A 16,140-nucleotide genomic window follows, 5' to 3' on the forward strand; every position below is an offset into this window, starting at 1 on the left:
CGACTAGGACAGGTAGCATATTTTTCCCGGATGTCAACTGAGCATTGTATATTCAGCTCCACATTTACAAGAGCAGTACTTAACAGTTGACTACACCTCAACTTTAAAACTGAAAATTTGAGGATTTAATCATGTTACAACATGGAAGATTTACTCACACTAAGTAAATATTACAAATGTTGGAAAGGTTTAAAATTGTGCAAACTATTCACTCAAGCAATAAAAGGTTAATATTCTACAACACATCCACTAAGGTAGATCAATCTCTCTATGGCAACTTATGAACTACCATCTTACAATCATTGTCGCAAAATCTCGTATGCAACATTCATAACCACATGTTTCACAAAAAAGCACACAGCAGGTTAAGTGAAGATGTTTACTACGCACAAAAAAGCACAGTGCAGGTAAGAGAAGATGTTTAATACACACAGGCATATTCAGAATTCAATGCTCTACTCCATGGAGTGAGTCAACCACCAAGATAAACCTGCTGTATAAATTGCACTTAGACCAATACCAGCTCATCTCAACTAAGTCAAAAGACTTCTGTTTTTCAACAAGAAATAAATTCGTGTTGAACAAGCTCCAAAAAAAACAAGATGAGCCCGAAGTCAAGCCGACTCAAAACACATTGTAGTAGTGGAGGGCACAACTGACTTGGGAGTCCCAAGAGAACCTGAAGCACCAAGACGCCATGAGCCCATGCTTGTTACTCCCAACTGTCATAGACCTGTCACATCCCCACCGATAGCCATTTACTGTAATGCCCTCACAACCCACCTTGCTCTACAAGAAGCGCCTTACTACGAGTAAGCTGTCACATCTCCCCAACAAATAGCCAATTACTGTAACATCCTCACAACCCCCCTTGTGTACAAGAAGCACCTCACTACACGTAATCAGAATATTTCAATGCCTCAGGAAAGATTGATTGCCTTGTACTACTGCTATGTAATCAGCAAACTTCAATGCCAGGAAAGTTTTAAAATAACTTTGCTCTCTGCATGCAGTCTACCCTTTATGCTGTTAATCAATTGCTTGAACTTCCAGTGGTAAATGAAGTAAGATATACCCCTGTATTTCCTTAATGGATTTTTGGTAGCTGAGTCCGTGCTAGAAGATTGAATATAGGGCCTTCATGAATGAGGTGGCTACAGTGAAGTGTCCATATTAAGAAGGGAAAATATGAAGCCATCAGAAGTGAGGTGGCATAATGCAATGCCTTCACTTAACAGCATTGTTGTGGACAAGCCAATGCCTCATTACACACATATCCCAAGTTAATCCCACACCTGGCAACTCAAAATATATGAAAGTTAATTCCTGAAAATTGTTCAGGTTATAATGTGAAGGCGCTCCTCTGATAGTCCTTTTGGTGAATTTCCTCAAATAGTTTAGTCAAAGTACAAGGCAGCCTTCTCTAACGGATGCCATGACAAAAGACCTGTAGGCACTACACACAGCTTGATCCTAGCAGTGCAAGGCACAGCATTGTAGAGCACACTACAATTGCATGCTCCCAAGGCCATGAGATGAGTGCTTGCTGATTAATCCATCAGAAAGAGGGAAGACTGAATACCCACACTGCAAAAGTCCTAAAATTAAAATGATTAACCTCGAACGATTAGCAGACTTGGTTGACACATGAATCCGGACACCACCTCCGAACTTGATAGCTCCAAGTCCTTCTCGCCTGGCCATCACAGAAAGCATATCAACATAAGTAGACTGTCCAAAACATGTCGCAGTCATAGAGACCCATTGTTCTTCATTATGCTACTGGATTCAATAACGAATGTTACTAGGTTCAACGAGTGCAGATATTTCATTTTTAAACCAAATGCTTTCACATACACATTGAGCGACAATGGCACCCATTAATACCATATCACAGAAATAAACGCTAGAGTGCAAGCTGTGACCAATCCAACAAAGATATACACGAGTCTCTGGGCATCCAAATCTGTGAACACAGTACTTCGATGGAAAATTTTAGGATACTTCAGATGGTCAAGCACAACCTGAATGAACTTTTCTGCTCCAAGCTTTTGATCAATACCCTTGCTCTCCTGAACTTGAACAACTTTCTAAATAAAAGTAGCACTCTGGACTACCGGAATACCAGCAGTTGCTGTGCATCAAGGTGAACCAGATGAAATTTTCTGAATCAACTCACTGCTCAGTGTTCATCAAGCTGCCACGTATAGAAACAAAGAGATAGCTCTAAAAAGGGACTAAGATCATAAAACCATAAAGCCCTTACAAATGTACTGCTTTTGTCCCAGTACATTGCAGAATTTCAGAGAGCCCCTTTTATGTCTCAACTTTCAAGGGAAAGTCTTAACTTGTATCAAGCCCAGACGTTTGAGAAGATCATTAGCAATCTTCTGTACCCAGCTGTTTCACAAATGTTTGAAAAGATGCTTTTTAAGAAACATTTTGTATCCCAATGCACACTGCCTCTTCTTGTTCTTTAGTCGATGATTCACCACCCGTAGCTTGCTGCCAGCCACAGATTGAAATAAGTTGCCATGGACAGAAGCTTCAGATTTCCCTGCTGATGAAGCATCTTCCATCTGCTTTCCCAGAGATTTTTTCCGAACCTTCTTTATTTTGCCCCGATCATATTCTTTATCCCTGCAAGAATAATAAAATCAGATTTGTGTGCGCAAAAAAGACTTTCAAGTCACATAGAATCCTGCATTTAACTCACCACTCATCCAAAACATAGCCACTAGGAGCCTTTGTTTCATCAGGTGGCTTCAGAACCTCCATCTCATCTTTTTGGCATCCATCGACTTCACTCCAGCGGGGCACTGAAAAATCAGAAATCCATGTTTTTAGATGTAGATGTGCAAGTTTCAGGGAGGGGAAAAAGAACAAGCATCCATTTCTGCACGAATGAGAGTTGTCCAAAGCATACTGACCAGCCACGTCAAACAAATCGGTCCTCCCTGCCGCAGAAGCTGCAAGACCGGGAAATGGCAATTTATTCTCTTTACTCAATTTACTTTTTAGATCCGGCACTGGCAGAAGACCATTTGCAACGCCTGTTCTTTGACCATTTTGTAAATAACCATTATCATCCTTTTTGGGAAGATGAGCACTTGCATCATCACAGCAAGTAGCATGGGCACTAGCATGTTCAAGTTGTTGCTGGGACTTTGCTGCGTCAACAGTTGGCTGTCTTGAGCATGCAGGCTCCATCTTCTGTGTCTTATAGGGGTCCACTCGAAGGTTGCCATTCACCTTGGTAGTGGTAGAATTGGAAAGCCTGTCAGAATGTCCAGTACCATTTGGGACATGAAGAGAAGTTTTAAAATCTCCATTTGTACCCTGGGTTACAATGGCTTCTGGAGCGGCATGTACACTAGCCACTCCATTCAACCTCGACGTACTGTTCTCTTGGAGCATAGCTTTATTTGAAAATATTTTGCCTCCCCCACTCCCACACTTGGCAGAATCAGAAATAGACACTGTTCTGTTCCGAACATAGAAAAGTATATATGCCTTTTGTTCGAGCACAGCCTTCTCACTCACTTGAGATACCTGAAAGCCAATGACAAAATAAGGGGAAATTACACTTGTAACCAGGCCTTAACTGAGCAATGACCAGCTGCAGTGGTAATCCATGGACACAAGAAAAATGCCTAGATCTGAAAAGTACCCGATTATCGTCAAGAACGTGCCACATGTCAGAAGCTGTGCGAACAAAACAATAATAATGACCAGAGTGGGTAGACCATCCAGAGTGCACTAACACCGCATACAAAGAATATTTCAGTTCCTCATCCTGTGTCCATAAAGACCAGCCCAAAAAGAGAAGTATTATAATACCTCTAGATTATATTGTGGAAAACCAATAAAAATGCCGTCTGAAAGGAAAAAGCCAACTCAAAAAACTTACCTCTCCCCCACTGACAAAGGGCTTTATATCTAGAGTCCTATCAAAATGAACTTTCTTGTCTATCTTTCCCCCAAACCCTCCAATGCTGCTGAATCGCTTGAACTGGACTGTCAAAATGTGAGGCACCTTGTCAATTGTGAATTGCTTGAGAGCTCGAACTTTTGCCTTGCATTTACTGCATTGATATTTGTTGACTCCATCCAAAACTTCAACTGCTGTAAAGCGCGCCAATGCTTTCAGCAAAGATTCTGCTCTTACAATTTCAAGGCTTAGATCCAGAAAAGGATCGTACGTGTTTGAACAATGTGAGCACTGGGTGCACTTCACCTGTATCCATACAACAGAAACAACTTGAAACCTGCCCCTCATCCAAAGATATCCCTTCCTAAAATAAAAAATGCAAGCATCTATGATCAACCTAGGACAAATAGAAAGTCACCTGGCTTCTAAGGCGTCCACCAAAAATTTTGTGAATAAAGCTTTCCTGCGAGCCCGAAGAAGCACCACCAGAACTTTGAACAGAAGAACTGCATTTCTGTAATGCCTCAATGAAATACCTCATATATTCATGAGCGTCTTCCTGTCGCCACATTTGAAATGAGCGGGAAATGCCTGGAAGGTGTCAAGGTGAAACAGAATTGGGCACACATGCATCCACTTCTTAACATCCAAAAATCCATCGTTTTTACACCAGTCTGAGCTCAAGGACAACAGATATCTACACGAAGCAGAACCTCAAGCTAACACTATATTGGATACATCGCAAGTTCTTAACAAGATAGGTGGGAGAAACGATCCTTCCAGACATGGGCAGTGTCTGCGTTACATGGCTCTCAAGAGCACACATTGCACAAAACCCAGCCATGCGACCTGCTTCATAGACAATACAGGAAAAAGGAGTCCATAAATCACATAAAAATGCCCTCCTTGATAAAGCACCTTAGTTTTATACTTGAAATCTGAGACCAAAGAACAGAGAGAGCCTCCAGATTACAAGCATGTACTTTAAAGCAGAAGCATAAATAAATCATCAGGAAGTAACAGAAGAACATAAGACCTAAAAAAGAAAGCAAAGCTATGACTTTGATTGCTCTTAAAGCTTGATGCAATATCCCTAGTAATCATCGTGGGCAGACCAGTAGACCAAATGGGCCTGTTGACAGAGGCTCAAAGTGATGCAAGCATCAACTAGTGCAGCTCGCTAAACAGAATGACCCTTACTTGGTCTCCACAGCCCAATGACCTATATATACCTTTATAAGACTCGAATATATCCAGCCATACAAATTCATATTTTTGTTGTTCTAAAGACCAATGAGCTGTAGAAAAGTGTCAATATCTCAAAATATTAAGGATGTGAGTGTCGTAGTCATTGCTTGCCTGCGATGTCTATCTTTGTCTATACCTGGCTACGAATCTTGCCATAACAGATGGTCTACACATGGACGGCATCCCAAGGAGATCAAGGCGAGCATGTCTACATTTGCAGCCCCATGTTCTACAAGGAAGCGATCAAAAATCTTGGAGCACGCTAGACAACTGGAGAGAGTTAGAAGACGTCGTAATGTGGTTGGAGAAGTCGACGAGAATCTCTACCCTGTTATAAGCGACACAACATGCAAACAAGAATATACCTAGATGAATCCAGGAACATTCCCAAACTCATCCTCTAAAAACACAACGAAGTGCAGTTTCAATCTCACGAGAGTCACTCATAAGATTGAAAACCATAAACTCCATCACGCATAGTAGGGACTAGCTACTATGACATCCCCACTGACGTCATCAGCGCCCAACAGTGGGTGTAGACCATAGTATAAAAGTATGCTCTCACACATACAAATCCACACACCCACACATAATTGAGCATTTTGGCACGAATCCCAAGGCGCTTTGATCATTGGCCGTATGGAGTCCTATGCACGCTGCAGGTTGTACGGCTATTGCACGCTCCTCGAGGTCACCATACTGCTATACAGACCTGCTATTGGTGATTTGAAGCAGCCGTACTGCTGTATAGGCTGCTGGTGGGCCCTTTGTGCATTTGTACAGTTGTCTTCTACAAAGTCTTCGTACTGAGTTTCTGTCGGCACTCCGGAGGTGAAGGGCAAACTCAGCCATGACAAAGGCTAGCATTAAAGGAGAAGGCAAGAATGGTGAAAAGGAGGGTATACTCAGTAGGACAAATACCTGTTACCATTATGGGACAGTTCATTGAAATGAAAAAGAAAAGAGTGCAGAGCAAGCCATCATAGATGAAAGGATGACAAAGCAGGTGCAAGCATTGAGAAGGGGTGCCTGCTTCTCAGAGGCATCCCAAGAAAGAAAGAAATAAAGAGAGAGAGAGAGAGAGAGAGAGAGATGGCCCTATCGAGATTTCCCCATATTGGCTAGCTTTTCATGCAAGATGAGGATGCTTAGGATGCAAGCTCAACATCCAACTTCTATGGCACAGCTCTAACATGGTGTTCACATATGTGTCTGCCAGCCATTAAGAGGCCGGCTCACGCTCCATCGGTGCTCAGTGGAGGTAGGTCCCTCCTGAGGGTCCTCACTCCTTTGAAGGGCCTGCCTACAATGGAATGCAAGAATTTGTGTGCAAGACAGCAAACCATCCTGCAACCAAGTGAAAATGATTCCCATTGCACTGTTCCATTAGGAGGAGATCCAGCACACCGTTCACAGATTTGCACGTGGAGATCACCCCCCCGCAGGATGGTTGGGCCAGCTTGCCAGCCAATGTGACTCAGCAGAGCAGCACAGAGCTCCATGCGTTATGACTCATGCAGATGACCTTAAAAGGTCCGCAATAACGAGCTGGCAGCTTAGAGACTTCACCAGATCTTAGAGCTCCAAAAATCAGCATATTTTGTACTTTCGACATCACCTCTATTTATGAGATCTGTTGGGCTGAATATCTGTATCTATTCTCTCCATATCTAAAGTGCTTCCCTTCATACATAAATGCACAGATTGGGTCGGCATTTAAAGTCTTAGAAGAGCAAGAAACGCCCAGTAAGGTGCTGGGTAAAACAGCAGACAGAACTGACTGTTATGCTGAGATCTGTAGGGCACCAGGATGCTCATGCATTCCTCCTCGTGTGTTGCCTTGGATAGGGTTTGATGGAGTCTTCCAAACCCCCTTGTTTAAAGGGCTGGAGGGGCTAGAATCCCCCTCCCCCCGAAGTTTTATTTAAAAAATAAATAAATAAAAAGAAGGACCAACCCAGGGTGAGCGAACGAGGACCTACCAGCAGACTGCCAACAGGATCAGACCGATTGGTCTACCTGCTGGTGCTGATGCTGACCTGCTGCTGACTCAAACCTGCTGCAAGGCCTATAAATACATTGGCCTTTATCTGCTCTGTTGCAGTGCAGCCATGAATCGCTGCTGTCTGCAGCTGCTCTCCAGTCACGCACAGACCTGTGTACTGTTACTGAGGCTGTACCACCCTGGCCTGCATGCCATCAATCAGGCCACAAAGGGGTCGGTTAGTACTTAAGACTATTCCCAGTGTATAGGTGTCCATAGGATATCCTAAGGACACTCTTGGGTGAGCCTATATATGGGTTGTGGGATCATTTGCAGGAATCCCTTGGGATGGGCTACTTGAGATACCAAGACCTACAGCAAGCCTATGCCTAGTCTGGCCTAACGCTTAAACTAGTCACTCATGGTATGCGGCACTAGGGGTTGTAGCCATAGACACAATGCAATACTTGGCTAACTTCAACCACACAGGGTGATCCTTTAACTAGATGCACGCTTTGGGGGGAAAGCTTACCAACTCCCTTAATTGTTTTGTAGGGCTTGGCATCAGATTCGAACCTAGATTACACCAAGACTTAGGCCGCAAGTCACATTCAAATCTTAGCCAAGGGGGGGGTGTCTTCCTCTCTCTTGGAGATTCTTTGACTAGCACACCTCTCCTTTTCGCCACATCCAATGCCTCCACCCCCTACACCTCAATTTCGTCCAAAGCTAGGACTAAAATTGGCACCTATCTCCCCCCCATCCTTCTGGCCTTCCCCTTTCTCCACCCTTTGCACTTTCAATCCGTGCCATCCAGTCCCTTCTTCCTCCGTTTGAATCCCCACATTGTGTGCTCCCCCCTACTCCGGTTGCCTCTTGACCCCTTCCCCCTCTCTTTGACCTCCTCTCTCCAAGGGGAGAGTTTGTTGGTTCACACCTACCTCCCCACCCCACTCCCTTATCTTCAACCTCCCTGGAGAGTTTTGCCCTATAGATTCAAAGATTTACATGATCCTAAAGAGAGGGACTATATAGATATACTATAGTGACAATCAATCACTCTATTCGAGTCTCAACACTACCTACAAGGTCATGCCCAAATCCCGCACCTTCACCCTCTACTTCCTGATAATATATGACACTCAGATCGAAGAAACGCATCTTGGAGAGCTTCTTTACTTTTTGGGAGGCCATGCTTTTACCTTCTTTTGACATCTTCCTCATTCAGCATTGCTGTCGCTCAGTTATGAGAGGAAATGTGGCAGGATAGAAGTATCCCGGCCCCTCTTGGAGTTGTCTCATATCTATTCGCCAACCAAACGTTCCTTTAGAATCCTTACTGAGCTCTAAAGTGGACTCGAGAAAACAGCGCAAATGCCATCCAAAGATATCTGAACAAACTAGAGGCCTGAAGATAGTAGTAACATTGTTCAGTTAATTCATCTTTTCTTTTCTTTTCCTTAAGATTGTAATATTGTTGTATTGATTCATGGAAAGAAAGGCAATGGGTTTTACATGAGGTCCTGTGCAACCCGCTTTGCAAATACGCTGCAAGAGGAGGAGTGTAAGTCAGGCACTGCAGGACAGAATTGAGAAAGCAAGTATTCCCCAGATTCGCCAGCCCAGCCCCCTGCATCAAACAACCACAATCGATACGGAAGGCGCAGCCCATCCCATTTCAAAATGCGATCAGCTTCCATGGCGCTTGAGGAACAGAGCAATTAAGATCACCAAAATCCGAAGAGCCCAAGTGAGAGCGCTTGTATTCTCAGTCTCTCCACGTCGCAAAAGAAACGATACTTAATTTTTCGGAATCATCACAGTGATGAATGGAGAGAAAAGACCCAAAGGAAGGAAAGCACTCACGATCCTTTGAACGGGCGTGCTCTGCAACGACTGGGAAGGCTGGGAACGACGAAGGGGAAGCTCGGGGTGCATGGGGGCGGCCTGGTCACCGTTCCGGGAGGAAGGGGGGTCGATGGGCGGCGAATTGAGGGGGATGAGGGGGAAAGAGGAGGCAGAGGAGGAAGAGGAGGAGGATCTGAAGGCAGGGTGGAAGAGGATGCGGCGAGGAAGGATGGGGGCACTGGCGAGGGAAGGCTTGTTGGAGGGAGGCGCCGCCCTCTCTTGTTGTCGAGCCACCATGGTTCTCGAGAGTTTTCCCTAAGGTGGTAGGTTTACAGGGAGAGACTGTGAGAGAGTCACGGCATTTATGAACACCATCTCATGTGGCTTCTTCCCCTCTCTCTCGAACACCCCACATCCATCATTTACCCTTCCTACACAATCAAGTCCCCCTCCCCAATGGCTCTAGAGGTGAACACTTTGCAGCCCCATCGCTCTAGCGAGCAATTCGCAAGGCTCGGCTCGGTCCGCCAATCCCTAGCACACTGCTATTGCTAGCCTCGGCTTGCAAACCGTTTCAACCATCTGCACACTCGTACCAAGCTTAGGCATGCTAGATTAGAACCTTGAAAATCAAGGAAGCTAGCCTAGCAATCCAATGTTTTGCAGAAGATCATGAATGATTTATTGAACTGTGTCTCATGCCTTCTTCAAAGGAGCTCCCCATGCTTTTGGAACACTAGCAGTAGGATGCTAAGCTAGCATTGCAAAAGCAAGATGAGGGCCTGCCAAGTATTTTACATGTTGTTTCATCCAATTGCAAAGAAGATCAATGTCTATGGATCCGCACTTACATCTTAACGAATTCATTGATTTGACTTCGATGCAATTGCCAAAACATTGATGATTCACGGGTCAAGTACATGAGTAGGATGCTTTGGTATCGAATGTACTAAAGATGAAGTTTGAAGAAGGCTAGAGCTACAATTGATGCCATGAGTGTGGCAACAAAGATGGCCATGGACGAAGAGGAGCCAAAAATGATGTTTCCAAAGATGATGAAGAAAAGAGGAAAATTCAACAGGATCCTACTCACTAAATCAACAAAACTTAGCAACATGGCCAAATGACTGAGCAAGCCATCAAAGAACTCAATGTAGGTTTAGAAGGAGAGTCAAAGTTGACATTGGTCAATGAGAAGCTACCTAAAGAGTTCAACGAGCAAGCCTATGAGCTCTTCTTGCAATGCAAATTGTAACATGGGACTACTCAAACCTAAAGGATGTATTGCTTTTGCACCAAATCCATCTAATCCTGCAAAACCGATGACAAGAAAGGTATAGAATAAATATGAACTATGTATAGTTGGTATTGTTTTATTCCTAAGGGCAAGGTTCATTCATGTGATGGACAAAGCGAATGATTGTTCGCCATCATGTGCCTAAGAAGAATGGAAAATGGAGGGGGGTTGTGGATTCATAAAGAGGCTATCAAACACCATCTTCCACTACCCTTCCTTGACATCATTCTAGAGAAAATAATGAGGAAGGAGATGTATACATTCATTGATGGGTACATTGGATACAACCCGATCACCTAGTTGAAGATGATAGGGAAAAGGCCACTTTTATCACTAGATGGGGTGCATATATCAAGCAAAGTGATGCCATTCGGGTTGAAAAATGCACCAGCAACATTTTAGAGGTTCACAATTGAGACATTCTAGGAGCACATTAATGAAGTCCTGGCAATCTTTCTAGATGATTGTTCAGTATATGGTATGAAGACGGCACACTTGGAGTGCTTGGAGAAGGTGTTCCAATCAAAAGTGCAAGGAGACTCAAATCTCCTTTGATTCATAGAAAACATGTGTTTTGTGTCTTTTTAAGAGTATTTTTGGGGCACACCATTTTGCATGAAGGGATTATGACACAAAAAAGGAAGATGGATGCCATTAAAAAGATGAAGGACCCAACCAAAGTCAAGCAAGTTCAATGGTTCATAAGGCTCACAAGACTCTATTAGAGGTTTAATAGGAAGTTTGCTAGAGTAGCCAAACCACCATATCAGCTTACAAGGTAGGGAACAAACGTTGAATAGACAATGAATGAGTTGATTGACTTCAAATTTTACAAGAGATGGCAACAAAGGCACTGATACTCAGAAAGCCTAATTAGAACAACATGTTCCATGCGCATATCAATGCATTGAGGATTACAATTGGCTCAACCTGAATGTAACATGAATTTTTCAATCTTTTATGCAAGCCAAATGTTTTCATTGGTAGCAAAGAATTACTCCACAACTAAAAGGGAAGCAATAGAAATGGTGTATATTGTTCAAAAATTTTGACACTACTTAGTAGGCAACCCTTTTATGCCTTCATGAGTCTTACTCTTGCTTATGTTTTTTGTGAGATTCATTTCATGCATTTTAAGAGGTTTGATAGAGTTTGTGAAAGGGTTTGAGAGGAAGGAAAAGAATAGAAGGTTTGTCTCCATGATGTTGCATCCCCCTCCTTGCTAATGATTTTGGTGTGATCTTTGGTGACGACTCACGTGTTGTGGGGATCTTGAAGGAATGCCAATGGAGTCTTCTACTCCAAGCTACTTTGTATGAGAGCAATGCAAGCACAACCGGTCCACAACTTGTCCAATAGTATCACTCAAGTGGCTCTCAAAGTTGTTGCAATCATGAATCCACAAGAAGAGAGGGGGAGGGGAAGGGGAGCGGTACTAACTCCCAGGTTTGATAGAATCCAGCTCTAGCTCGATGGCCTACTTCCAAAGTGTCTAAGAGAGTGCTTCCCTAACATTCAAAGGCTCCTTGTCTTTGAGGATGCAAGATATCAAGGAATAATTGACTTGAAGTGGAACTACACCTGGAGAAATTTCCTTATTCCACTAGGATCTACGGGGTCTGTCCTCCTCTCGAAGCCATGAAAAAGGGACGTCAGTGACACATGAGTCACAAAGGGTTTCAATCAACCAATGGGGTACTTTCTGAGAGCCTGACCCGGAACTTTACCCTGTAGCCTAAGGAGTTGGGGACTCATCTGGATCACTGTCGGAGTCATTCTCGGGTAGAGGATTAGGAACAGTTGCCGAAGCTGGGGGCAGTGCAAGAACATAATCATCACTACTATCATCATCCATGGCCTCTGGGATAAGAGGTGAGTCGACATCAACCATCGAAAGCAAGAATTTGCTCATCAAAGACAATATCCTTGCTGAGGATAATCTCCCTCTTGGAGGGGTCATACAGCTGATACCCTCTAGATTGGGAATTGCACCCGACAAAGATTGGTTGGGTTGATATCACATCTAGCTTCCCCTCTACTTCTTTTGAATGTGGACAAAGGCATCACGCCCAAACACACAAAAATAAGATACGCCAAGCTTCCTTCCAAAATAGGCCTCAAAAGGAGTTGCTTTAGGAACAATATACATCGGAGAACGGTTCAGGATATGTATTGTTGTGGCACTGGGCCTCAGCCTAGAGAAACCAAGGAGCCTCCTAGTGAGCTAGCATGGTTCGATTTCTACCACAATGTGATTCTTCCACTCAACAACACCTGCTTTAGAGGCAGTACCGGGATTGGCAAACTCTCGCCAAATGCCCTTTGTCACACAAAACTCCTCAAAGGGATGGGAACAAAATTCACCACATTTGTCAGACCGAAGAGTTTTCACATGAAAGTTAGATTCATTTTCAACTAGGGTACACCATTCTTGGAAATGAGAATAGGCCAGAGACTTGTGGGTCAAAAAATATACCCACATGAACCTACTGAAGCCATCAACCAGTAGCATGAAGTAGAGAGCCCCGCCAAGACTGGCAACAATCATAGGTCCACATAGATCAACATGGACCAATTCCAGAGGTAATGAAGCTTGCCATGAGAGAAACCAAGGAACCAGTGATCCAGCATGGTTCGAGACATTTCTACCACAATGCAATTCCTCCACTCAACAACACCTGCTTCAGAAGCAGTACACCAGTATTGGCAAACTCCCACCAAATTCCCTTTGTCACACAAAACTCCTCAAAGAGATGGGAACAAATTCACCACCTTTGTTAGACCGAAAGGTTTTCACATGAAAGTTAGATTTATTTTCAACTAGGGCACACCATCCCCAAAAATGAGAATACGCCAAAGACTTGTGGGCCATAAAGTATACCCACATGAACCTGTTGAAGTGATCAACTAGTAGCATGAATTAGAGAGCCCCACCAAGACTGGCAACAATCATAGGTCCACATAGATCAACATGGACCAACTCAAGAGGTAATGAAGCCTGACAAAGATCGTTTGGGTTGACTTCACATCTAGCTTCGCTTTTGTCTCTTCTAAATGTGGACAAAGGCATCACACCCATTGCTATGGCAATGGCCTTAGCCTAGAGAAATTGAGGAACCTCCTAGTGAGCCAACATGGCTTGAGACATTTCTACCACAATGCGATTCTCCCACTCAAGAACACCTGCTTCAGAGGCAATACCAGTATTGGCAAACTCTCGCCGAATTCCCTTTGTCACAGAAAACTCCTCAAAGGGATGGGAACAAAATTGACCACCTTTGTCAGACCAAATGGTTTTCACATGAAAGTTAGATTCATTTTCAACTAGGGCACGCCATTCTCAAAAATGAGAATACGCTAGAGACTTGGGGGCCAGAGTTGTATATTCCATGTTATGGCATAGAAGTCAATCATAAAATTTCTTATGTCACTCAAGTAATTTGTTAAGTCATTGAAGTTCATGATATAGCAATGAAGTCAATAATGTAATTTATTAAGTCACTCATGCTATTAATTCAATCAATAAAGTTAATGAATTTGGCTGAAAGTACAATTAATAGCAAGAATTTGAGAATATTCAAAAGACCTTAAAACTTACATTTATGTGCTCATACATAGCTTGCCTCACTTCTAGTGGCTTGGCATTCTGCTTGGCTCGCTTCTGGCACTCTGACTACCTCCTTAAGAAGAGTGTGGGGTATGTGCCACGACAATATGTGGCTCGGATGGTCACATCAGTAGAAGATGGCCATGAAGTGGATTGGTTCTCTACCTTTGAGAAGATGTTCAAATCACAATTGAAGGCTATCAGCAAAGGTCATACCCACTACAAGCTCAGACCCCACTTGTGTATGCTACACTACAAATTCACATCCAGTGAGGTGTAGTGTCCAAACTCTACTCTTGCACCCATTGGAGGACTGGAACATATGAAGCTAAGGACACCATGTAGCACTATGAGAAACAGGGCTCTAAGGATCATAGCGACATAGCGGCCAGAATAGTGTGGAAATAGTGGTGAAGGGACCTCCTAGGAATAATCAAATTCAAGCCAAAAGACTCTGAAGGGGAACAGCGGTGAGGGCACCTCCCAAGAGCAATTGGAGTCAGGGTCAAAGGCTAACAAGGCCACAAGGGAAGGCACTAAGAAACACCAATGAGGAGCCTACACATGACAAGGCCGACACCGAGTAACCCTAAGAGATATTTCGACTGAGCAATAGAAGCGGCCCAAGAAGGAGCCAAAAACTAGTAGCGTAACAACGACAGCTCCGACTAGCACCATCATACTTTTTGTGCCTCCTACAGCTCTTCAAACCTTGCCCCCTCTTGATCCGTTTTCACTCGATCCTATGATGATGTAGGATGATCATCAAGATCGGAATGCCACTGAGTTGCAATGGCAAATTCTTAGGGAGAACAAGGTTCATGTTGCCTAAGTTCTAAACTACCTGGCTAACCACACCGCCTTCCTCCCTTGGTGTGGGATCACAACTTGTTTCTTCATACACAGTGTCAAGAGGAGCTAACTTTTGAGGCACACACAAATATCTAAGGCAAGCACAAGATGATCTCATTGCCAGGCGAGATAGTTTGTAGGAGCAACTTGATAGCAAGAATATTATCTACAATGAGCTAGAGGAAATCCACTCCCTACTACGCCAAATCATATCGACGAGCCATGGAAATCTGAAGTGCAAAGTGGATAGATTGTGATCTTTAAATGCCAAGTCCAAAAATGAGAATATTCATCTTGCAGTAGCCAATCTCCAACTCCAAATTGTGCTAGAGAACATGCAAAAGACGAGAGGAGATCTAAAGGTTCTCAAGGTAGCATACGAAGAGGTAGAGACCCTATGAGTAGAGGATGCCATGAAAGCCTGAGGGAGAATGCTTGCCTTAAGGGGAAGCTGGATAATTATGCCTAACTCTAGTCTTTGATTCGATTACTCCAAGCACCCAATGAGCACCACCCAAGATGCCCCAAAGAAAGAGCCACCAAACATTAATGATCTGACTGTAGGCAATTTTGTTGTGTGCCAACTATCACAAACTTCCCACGCAGGTCCCTTAGAGTAGAAGCTTGTAGGTAACAACAACACTTTAGACACTTCTAAGGTAGCTAAAGTTGGGACTCCATAGGCCCTTTTACTACTATATCCGAAGGTATGAGCAACATCTGAGTCACGCAAAGAAGTGGGAACTCAGACCCACACCAGTTTTGTAGAGGCAGTAGTTCGTGTTATTTTTGGTACAGAATAGTTTTGAATTGGCAACCCAAACATCGCTCGAGCAAGTTCTCAAAGCCGAGCCCATTTTATTATGACAAGATCTTCTAGATGATGTGTTGATACCCCAAGTCCTACACCGAGTACCTGGCTATCTTGTCCACTACAGGGCTTGGTGACATATTGAAGAAATTGAGATCAATCACCATGTTCCCCCATAGTCTCTCCGCTAGGGCATATTAGGACCAGTCCAACACAAGATCTCAGTATATGATCATGCCATATGTACCTTCAATCTTCTTGTTCAGGATTGAGTAGCAAGCCATCACAATGTTTTCAACGCTGAGTGATGCCTTATCGGTGCGTGGATCCACGAACTCCCTAAGCCCTCTAGAACCAAGGTACCCTACTACTATGCAAAGATACTCTTTGGAGTTGGAAAAACTCATAAGTAGCCACCCTACAGCAATGATACGGAACAACATACACGATCTATGTAAAGATCCACTTACAAAGTGGCAAGAGAGAGTCGCACCCTTTTGATGGTATGTGACTCATTTTGATAATGCTCTAGGCATCTCCAACCCTACCCAAGGACCCCATC

The 16,140-nt window shown here is 43.7% G+C and overlaps 1 protein-coding gene across 2 annotated transcripts; it reads right to left on the reverse strand.

Annotated features, from left to right (window-relative positions):
- Nucleotides 1–459: 459 nt before the first annotated feature.
- LOC147902333 (uncharacterized) lies at nt 460–9,359 on the reverse strand. Of its 2 annotated transcripts, XR_015540868.1 has the most exons (10): nt 9,030–9,359; nt 8,679–8,793; nt 4,670–4,780; nt 4,350–4,522; nt 3,911–4,237; nt 3,671–3,796; nt 2,931–3,552; nt 2,717–2,819; nt 2,025–2,640; nt 460–1,696 (listed from the first exon to the last, which is right to left on the reverse strand). XR_015540868.1 is itself a non-coding variant. In XM_087373412.1 (9 exons), exons 1-9 carry the CDS (start codon nt 9,306–9,308, stop codon nt 2,406–2,408), a joined length of 2,091 nt encoding a protein of 696 aa, XP_087229538.1. In that variant the 5' UTR covers nt 9,309–9,359; the 3' UTR covers nt 1,705–2,405. The 2 variants fall into 2 exon arrangements, 1 of the variants encoding a protein (XP_087229538.1); XM_087373412.1 differs by lacking the exon at nt 460–1,696 and having other exon boundaries at nt 1,705–2,640.
- Nucleotides 9,360–16,140: the final 6,781 nt, after the last annotated feature.

Source organism: Dipteris shenzhenensis, chromosome 4, assembly GCF_047967505.1.
Source record: "Dipteris shenzhenensis isolate YYH24624 ecotype China chromosome 4, Dip_SZ_1.0, whole genome shotgun sequence".
Lineage (NCBI taxonomy): Eukaryota > Viridiplantae > Streptophyta > Polypodiopsida > Gleicheniales > Dipteridaceae > Dipteris > Dipteris shenzhenensis.

Excerpts from the sequence above, each read along its gene's own strand:
- LOC147902333 (XM_087373412.1), bottom strand. The coding sequence starts at position 9,308 with ATGGTGGCTCGACAACAAGAGAGGGCGGCGCCTCCCTCCAACAAGCCT. Across the intron at positions 4,523-4,669 it reads TCTTGTTAAGAACTTGCGAT|GCATTTCCCGCTCATTTCAA; the intron begins GTATCCAATATA and ends GACACCTTCCAG. Across the intron at positions 3,797-3,910 it reads CCTTTGTCAGTGGGGGAGAG|GATGAGGAACTGAAATATTC; the intron begins GTAAGTTTTTTG and ends TTATGGACACAG.